General features: G+C 43.6%; 1 protein-coding gene across 1 annotated transcript; it reads left to right on the forward strand.

Annotated features, from left to right (window-relative positions):
* The first annotated feature begins 1,135 nt into the window (after positions 1-1,135).
* LOC139193454 (G-type lectin S-receptor-like serine/threonine-protein kinase At2g19130) lies at positions 1,136-1,828 on the forward strand. The gene has a single exon (XM_070816479.1). It carries the CDS (start codon positions 1,136-1,138, stop codon positions 1,826-1,828), a length of 693 nt encoding a protein of 230 aa, XP_070672580.1.
* The last annotated feature ends 7,564 nt before the right edge of the window (positions 1,829-9,392 follow it).

The following is a 9,392-nucleotide window of genomic DNA, read 5'->3' on the forward strand; positions in this document are numbered from 1 at the left end:
GCATAACATTTCTCAATCAATAAATAGAACTTGACAAGCATGAAATTACTAGACTCAGGGTTACATAACAAACACACATAAAAATCATGATTTCCCTTCCATCTTCTATATAAGTCAGTATGTCGCAACATGATACCGCAATTCAAAACATATATCATATCAAAGAATCGATGGAGTTCAATACAATTCTCTAGCCACATTAATTAACTAATTTGACCAAAATAATAACAACTATAACCATATCTTCTAAATTCATACTTTATGAAATCATAATCGAATCATAGAAAATCCTGAAGGAGTCACCCAAACGTCCAACAACTTTTCTAATTCAATTCACAAGATTATCAAAACCATTGCTCACAAATATACTAAAACAAAACTAAGGCTAGAGTGACACAGTTAAGCCAAGCCTACATCTCTGAAGCTGATAATAAATCTAAGAAACCAACAAGTAAAGTGATGTGACTTTGGACCACTCAACGGAATCCAAACCAGGAAACGATTCCGGACCATCACTAACGGAATCGCGGAGTATAAGGGATTTCAAACCATCACTCAACGGAATCCAAACAAAGGTACGATTTCGAACTATCACTCAACGGAATCGCGGAGTAGAAGGGATTTCGGGCCATCACTCAATGGAATCCAAACAATGATACGATTCCGGACCATCACTCAACGAAATTAGTTGCACTATCAACTTCTCATGACCATTAGCATACATATCATTGCAAGCATATAAATCCTATGGAATACTTCTAATAGGATTTTAGAATCACATGATCATAACCTTTATCATTCATATTATCAAGAAAATAACTAAACACACACACACACACACATATATATATATATATATCACAATATGACTTCGCATACACGTAAACCGACGTATATATTATCCGGATAACTCACTAACCAATATAGGCGTACTAAGCCCTACATAGTCTCTAGTAATACTTAATTTAATATTTAAAATCAATTCGTAGCATATTGACCAAAAGTAAGCAGTAATTAGATTAATACATATGAGAGAGAGAGAGAGAGAGAGAGAGAGAGAGAGAGAGAGGGGTAAAGTAAAGCTTCAGTCCTACTCTTAGAGAGAGATATAGAGGTTCTTGCAGTTTATGAAGAGATGAATATGATGAATAGCAGCAGGAACAAACTCAGTTACATGTCATCGGTTGTGGTTTTTGTGTTATGCTTGAACTTGAAAGCCGCCCATGTGTCGACGGCGTCTGGCAACATCATCTCCCAAGGCCAATCTATTTCCGGCAACCAAACAATCAGCTCATCACCACGCGGCATATTCCAGCTTGGTTTCTTCACTCCAGGTAACTTCCACAACCACTACATAGGCATCTGGTACAAAAAACTACAAAAAACTGTTGTTTGGGTGGCCAACAGAAACCACCCTGTTTCCGATCCATTTTCTTCCTCCCTTCAACTCTTCCCAAACGGAACCTTAATACTGCTCGACCAATCCAAATCTTCCCTTTGGTCAACAACTCGTGATCTCTCAGTTGCTTCTAATTCTACCAGTGAAGTAGCAGCAGTGCTTCTTGACAATGGCAACTTTGTCATATCAGATGCTTTGAATTCGTCTGCTGTCATATGGCAGAGTTTCGATCACCCGACCGACACTTGGCTGCCGGGCGGGAAGCTTGGATACAACAAGCTGACCAATGAGAAACTAACCCTCACTCCCTGGAGAGGCTCACAAAACCCAGCACCTGGGATTTTCTCTCTAGAGATCGAACGAAACGGAACAAGTTTTCTATTGATGTATAACAACAACAACAACAACAACAAAGCCTTTTCCCACTAAGTGGGGTCGGCTATATGAATCCTAGAACGCCATTGCGCTCGGTTTTGTGTCATGTCCTCCGTTCGATCCAAGTACTCTAAGTCTTTTCTTAGAGTCTCTTCTAAAGTTTTCCTAGGTCTTCCTCTACCCCTTCGGCCCTGAACCTCTGTCCCGTAGTCACATCTTCGAACCGGAGCGTCAGTCGGCCTTCTTTGCCCATGTCCAAATCACCGGAACCGATTTTCTCTCATCTTTCCTTCAATTTCGGCTACTCCTACTTTACCTCGGATATCCTCATGCCCAATCTTATCCTTTCTCGTGTGCCCACACATCCCACGAAGCATCCTCATCTCCGCTACACCCATTTTGTGTACGTGTTGATGCTTCACCGTCCAACATTCTGTGCCATACAACATCGTTGGACTTATTGTCGTCCTATAAAATTTTTCCTTGAGCTTCAGTGGCCTACGACGGTCACATAACACGCCGGATGGACTCTTACACTTCATCCGTCCAGGTCGTATTCTATGGTTGAGATCTCCATCTAATTCTCCGTTCTCTTGCAAGATAGATCCTAGGCAGCAAAAACGGTCGCTTTTTGTGATCTTCGCTAGATTGCTCCGGTCATTAGTGTGGATAAGTATATAAATGAATAGAGATAGGAAAGCAAACACAAGATGTACGTGGTTCACCCAGATTGGCTACGTCCACGGAATAGAAGAGTTCTCATTAATTGTGAAGGGTTTACACAAGTACATAGGTTCAAGCTCTCCTTTAGTGAGTACAAGTGAATGATTTAGTACAAATGACATTAGGAAAAATTGTGCGAGAATGATCTCGTAATCACGAAACTTCTAAGTATCGGAGTGTGGTATCGTCTTGACTTGCCTTATCTGTCTCATAGGTAGATGTGGCATCTTCTCTGGAAGTACTCTTCCTCCATCCAGGGGTGGTATCTTTAACTGGTAGAGATGCACAAGGTAATGTATCAATTTCACTTGAAGCTTACTTGTAGTTTCAGGCTTGGTCAAGCGCGATACAAACCATGTAGTAGGAGTCTCCCAAGTCGCCGAGCTAGGGGATCTGCTGAAAGAGGTGACAGACAAGGTAAGCAATCAGAGCTCCGGCTGATTGTTCACCTTCTCCCCATCTTGCAGCAGCATGAAGGATAAAGAGAAGAAAGATGAGAAGAGATGATATGGGATACTTTTGCTTTTGAAGAAGTAACTTTCCACAGGCTTATTCTTGAACTGAGCTGGAGGGTTTTCTGGTTTCCTCCAGAGCCGACTGAAGAATTTGAGGGTCAAAACAAGTCCATCAAATCTAGAGTACGTTCGACCCTGCTGATATGGGATACTTTTGCTTTTGACAGAGTAATGGATGTATCGGCACGTGTGCTGTTACGCTTGTCTCCACATGCTTCCTTGTATCCTTCGCACTTGCCCTATCTGTTCCTCAAGCAGATGCGGTATCTTCCCTGGAAACATAAGATGTTGAAGATGAGTACTCGAGAGCAATGCCAGGTAAGTAATCAGGTAAGGGGTTCCAGGCAGTCAGTTCCTGGCTGGAAGCTTGATTCCAAGTGCTGACTGATTGCTCTCTTTCTCCTTGTCTTGCAGGTAACAACAAGGCCAAAGGAAAAGACAGGGAAAAAGCATGATATGGGATACTCTTGCTTTTAACCCTGATGATATGAGATATTCTTGCTCTAGTATAGCTTGTTTGCAAAGGTATTATCGGGGGGAAAGAAAGCTGAATATTTCGAAAGGCTTCGTTGGGAGTGCCCTCTCAAATATGAGGAAGGGTTGAACATTTTTGCAGGTCTGCCTGTCCGTTGGGGATGGAGGTCGACATATATAGGAGTCTTCCTAACAACAAGTAGTAATGCTATTCCTTTACCCTGCTTGGTCATAGCACGGTAGTGGGAGCTGCCAGCTTCACATGTTTTAACTCTGTCAGAGCACTTTGAAAAAGTGGTCTGTGCTCTCGAGAAGTCTTCGACAGAATGCCCATAATTTCCGCAAAGCTGAGTGCGTGTGACAGGTGCTGACAAGGCTAGAAAAGTAGGTGCCTCTTCGATTTCTGAGATCGGCCCTCGTGGTCTCTGAGCAGCCCAGCTTTTGAGAAAGCGAGCGTCTCTTCGATTGATTCGGAGAACGATGCATCTTCGATTTTTAAGAAAGCAATCATGATGGGGGTCTGGCTCTCGAGATTCGGGGAGCAGTGTCACTTCGATTTTTGAGAAAGTAATCATGTTGGGAGTCTGGCTCTCGAGATTCGGAGGGCGGTGCCTCTTCGATTTTGGAGCAAGCAATCTTGTTGGGAGTGTTTTCTCGAATGTGAGTAAAGGTTGGGCATGTTTGCTAGTCTACCTTGCCACGAAGCACAGAGGTTGACACACAAGGATTTTCCAATTATCCAGCAATGGTACTGTTCCTTTACCCTCTCTTCGATTTTTGAGAAAGTAGTCATGTTAGGAGTCTGGCTCTCGAGATTCGGAGGACGGTGCCTCTTCGATTTTGGAGCAAGCAATCTTATTGGTAGTGTTTTCTCGAGTGTGAGTAAAGGTTGGGCATGTTTACTAGTCTACCTTGCCACGAAGCACAGAGGTTGACACACAGGGACTTTCCAATTATCCAGCAGTGGTACTGTTCCTTTACCCTTGTGGGTAATAATATGGTAGCTAGACCTTCAAAATTTATGGGTCTAAACTTTGTTAGTGCTGTTTCTTTGCTATTCTTTTACCTTTCTTGGTCAGAGCGATGTAGTGGGAGCTGCAAGCTTTACGTGCTCAATTTTGGCAGAGAACTTTGGCAAAGTTATCTGTGGTACCCATGAGCTAGTGTTGCGTGTGGGAAGTGGGTGATTGAACAGTAAGATTCATGTGTTTTCTACTTCCTCAGAAGTCTTCGACAGAATGCCCATAATTTCCGCAAAGCTGAGTGTGCGTGTGACAGGTGCTGACAAGGCTGGAAAAGTAGGTGCCTCTTCGATTTCTGAGATCGGCCCTCGTGGTCTCTGAGGAGCCCAGCTTTTGAGAAAGCGAGCGCCTCTTCGATTTCTGAGATCGGCCTTCGTGGTCTTTGAGCAGCCTAACTTTTGAGAAAGCAAACGCCTCTTCGATTTCTGAGATCAACCCTCGTGGTCTCTAAGCAGCCCAGCTTTTGAGAAAGCAAACGCCTCTTCAATTTCTGAGCAGGCGCCTCTTCGATTTCTGAAGATCCGTCGAGTGCAGATTTTTATAGGGGCTGGCATTAAGTTCCAAAGCACACTTGAATCTCCACCAGTAGAAGCTTCATTCTTGCACTTCTAAGATCTTGATTTGTCCAACCTCTTCTCTCTTCAACACCTTTGAAAATGTCTGGCCCCTCCGACCGTCGTTTTGACTTGAACCTTGTTGAAGAGGCAGCCCCGCCTTCTCCAGACAACATATGGCGCCCATCCTTCGTCTCCCCTACTGGTCCTCTTACCGTTGGGGATTCCGTGATGAAGAATGATATGACTGCTGCGGTGGTGGCCAGGAACCTTCTCACTCCCAAAGATAACAGACTACTTTCCAAACGGTCTGATGAGTTAGCTGTTAAGGATTCGCTGGCTCTCAGTGTTCAGTGTGCAGGTTCTGTGTCTAATATGGCCCAACGCCTATTTGCTCGAACCCGCCAAGTTGAATCATTGGCGGCTGAGGTGATGAGTCTCAAACAGGAGATTAGAGGGCTCAAGCATGAGAATAAACAGTTGCACCGGCTCGCACATGACTATGCTACAAACATGAAGAGGAAGCTTGACCAGATGAAGGAAACTGATGGTCAGGTTTTACTTGATCATCAGAGATTTGTGGGTTTGTTCCAAAGGCATTTATTGCCTTCGTCTTCTGGGGCTGTACCGCGTAATGAAGCTCCAAATAATCAACCTCTGATGCCTCCTCCTTCTAGGGTTCTGTCCAGGACTGAGGTTCCGAATGATCCCCCTCCGGTGCCTTCTCTTTCTGGGGCTCTACCGACTGCTGAGACTTCTCCTAAGCAACCCTTGTGAAGGCTCTCTCTTGTTTGTTTATTTTGACTCATGTATATGTACACATTTGTAGCTTATCGGGGATATCAATAAATAAGTTTTCCTTCATTTCAACGTATTGTGTTAAATACACCAAAACCTTCTTCGCTAAGTTCTTTGAATTTTCTTTTGTTGAAGCTTGTATGTTGAAGCTTTCTGAGTGGAGCATGTAGGTTGGGGTAGTGTTCCCTTAATTTCCCGAGTGAGGAAAACTTCTCGATTGGAGACTTGGAAAATCCAAGTCACTGAGTGGGATCGGCTATATGAATCTTAGAACGCCATTGTGCTCGGTCCTGTGTCATGTCCTTCGTTAGATCCAAGTACTCTAAGTCTTTTCTTAGAGTCTCTTCCAAAGTTTTCCTAGGTCTTCCTCTACCCCTTCGGCCCTGAACCTCTGTCCCATAGTCGCATCTTCTAATCGGAGCGTCAGTAGGCCTTCGTTGCACATGTCCAAACCACCGTAACCGATTTTCTCTCATCTTGCCTTCAATTTCGGCTACTCCTACTTTACCCCGGATATCCTCATTCTTAATCTTATCCTTTCTCGTGTGCCCACACATCCAACGAAGCATCCTCATCTCCGCTACACCCATTTTGTGTATGTGTTGATGCTTCACCGCCCAACATTCTGTGCCATACAGCATCGCTGGCCTTATTGCCGTCCTATAAAATTTTCCCTTGAGCTTCAGTGGCATACGGCGGTCACACAACACGCCGGATGCACTCTTCCACTTCATCCATCCAGCTTGTATTCTATGGTTGAGATCTCCATCTAATTCTCCGTTCTTTTGTAAGATAGATCCTAGGTAACGAAAACGGTCGCTCTTTGGTATTTCTTGATCTCCGATCCTCACCCCTAACTCGTTTTGGCCTCCATTTGCACTGAACTTGCACTCCATATATTCTGTCTTTGATCGGCTTAGGCGAAGACCTTTAGATTCCAACACTTCTCTCCAAAGGTTAAGCTTTGCATTTACCCCTTCCTGAGTTTCATCTATCAACACTATATCGTCTGCGAAAAGCATACACCAAGGAATATCATCTTGAATATGTCCTGTTAACTCATCCATTACCAACGCAAAAAGGTAAGGACTTAAGGATGAGCCTTGATGTAATCCTACAGTTATGGGAAAGCTTTCGGTTTGTCCTTCATGAGTTCTTACGGCAGTCTTTGCTCCTTCATACATATCCTTTATAGCTTGGATATATGCTACTCGTACTCCTTTCTTCTCTAAAATCCTCCAAAGAATGTCTCTTGGGACCCTATCATACGCTTTTTCCAAATCTATAAAGACCATGTGTAAATCCTTTTTCCCATCTCTATATCTTTCCATCAATCTTCGTAAGAGATAGATTGCCTCCATGGTTGAGCGCCCTGGCATGAACCCGAATTGGTTGTCCGAAACCCGTGTCTCTTGCCTCAATCTATGCTCAATGACTCTCTCCCAGAGCTTCATTGTATGACTCATTAGCTTAATACCCCTATAGTTCATGCAATTTTGTACGTCACCCTTATTCTTGTAGATCGGCACCAAAGTGCTCGTTCGCCACTCATTTGGCATCTTCTTCGTTTTCAAAATCCTATTGAAAAGGTCAGTGAGCCATGTTATACCTGTCTCTCCCAAAACTTTCCACACTTCGATTGGTATATCGTCTGGGCCTACTGCTTTTCTATGCTTCATCTTCTTCAAAGCTACAACCACTTCTTCCTTCCGGATTCTACGATAAAAAGAGTAGTTTCTACACTCTTCTGAGTTACTCAACTCCCCTAAAGAAGCACTCCTTTCATGTCCTTCATTGAAAAGATTATGAAAATAACCTTTCCATCTGTCTTTAACCGCGTTCTCTGTAGCAAGAACCTTTCCATCCTCATCCTTGATGCACCTCACTTGGTTTAGGTCCTTTGTCTTCTTTTCCCTTGCTCTAGCTAATTTATAGATATCCAACTCTCCTTCTTTGGTATCTAGTCGCTTATACATATCGTCATAAGCCGCTAACTTAGCTTCTCTCACAGCTTTCTTCGCTTCTTGCTTCGCTTTTCTATACCTTTCACCATTTTCATCGGTCCTATCCTTGTATAAGGCTTTACAACATTCCTTCTTAGCCTTCACCTTTGTTTGTACCTCCTCATTCCACCACCAAGATTCCTTTTGGTGTGGGGCAAAACCTTTGGACTCTCCTAATACCTCTTTTGCTACTTTTCGAATACAACTAGCCATGGAATCCCACATTTGGCTAGCTTCCCTCTCTCTATCCCACACACACTGGGTGATTACTTTCTCTTTGAAAATGACTTGTTTTTCTTCTTTTAGATTCCACCATCTAGTCCTTGGGCACTTCCAAGTCTTGTTCTTTTGTCTCACTCTTTTGATATGTACAGCCATCACCAACAAGCGATGTTGATTAGCCACGCTCTCTCCTGGTATAACTTTGCAATCCTTACAAGTTATACGATCTCCTTTCCTCATTAGGAGAAAATCTATTTGTGTTTTTGACGACCCACTCTTGTAGGTGATCACATGTTCTTCTCTCTTCTTAAAGAAGGTGTTGGCTAAGAAGAGATCATATGCCATTGCAAAATCCAAGATAGCTTCCCCATCCTCGTTTCTCTCCCCAAAACCATGGCCACCATGGAAACCTCCATAGTTGCCTGTCTCCCTGCCCACGTGTCCATTTAAATCTCCTCCTATAAATAACTTCTCCGTCTGGGCAATTCCTTGCACCAAGTCTCCAAGGTCTTCCCAAAATTTCTCCTTCGAACTCTTATCCAACCCTACTTGAGGTGCGTACGCACTAATCACATTGATAAGTTCTTGTCCTATTACAATCTTGATTGCCATGATTCTATCTCCTACCCTCTTGACATCTACAACATCTTGTGTCAAGGTCTTGTCCACGATGATGCCAACACCGTTTCTCGTTCTATTTGTGCCCGAATACCAAAGTTTAAACCCTGAGTTTTCTAGATCCTTTGCCTTACTACCAACCCACTTAGTTTCTTGTAGGCACATAATATTTATCCTTCTCCTCACCATAACTTCCACTACTTCCATAGATTTTCCCGTTAAGGTTCCTATATTCCACGTTCCTAAACGCATTTTGCTCTCTTGAACTCTACCCTTCTGTCCTAGCTTCTTCACCCTCCCCCGTCTAATAGGATCAAAGTACTTCTTTTGTGTGTCCCGTGTAAAGTTGATAGGAGCATATGCTCCCAAACAACTTTGAGTGGAGTCGTTCGAAAAGAAGTTTCTATGGCCCCCTTGCTCATTTAACACTGCATCCGGGTGCCGATGGAGATACAGCGACCCTTGCTCATTTATCACTGTGCTCGGGCCACACAGCGCGCCACTTACGGGTGACGCCCTAGCTTTAGCGCGATTTTGTTCTGGATTCATTTTCATAAGGATTCGACGTGATCATGGAGTGCCGGCTGTCGACTACCTGACGCCCTCCCCCTCCTCCTTTATCCGGGCTTGGGACCGGCAATGTAAGATACATAGGCGGAGTTTTTCTATTGATGTATAATGGGACTAAA

The sequence above is a fragment of the Malus domestica genome, chromosome 17 (assembly GCF_042453785.1).
Source record: "Malus domestica chromosome 17, GDT2T_hap1".
NCBI classification, from domain to species: Eukaryota; Viridiplantae; Streptophyta; class Magnoliopsida; order Rosales; family Rosaceae; genus Malus; species Malus domestica.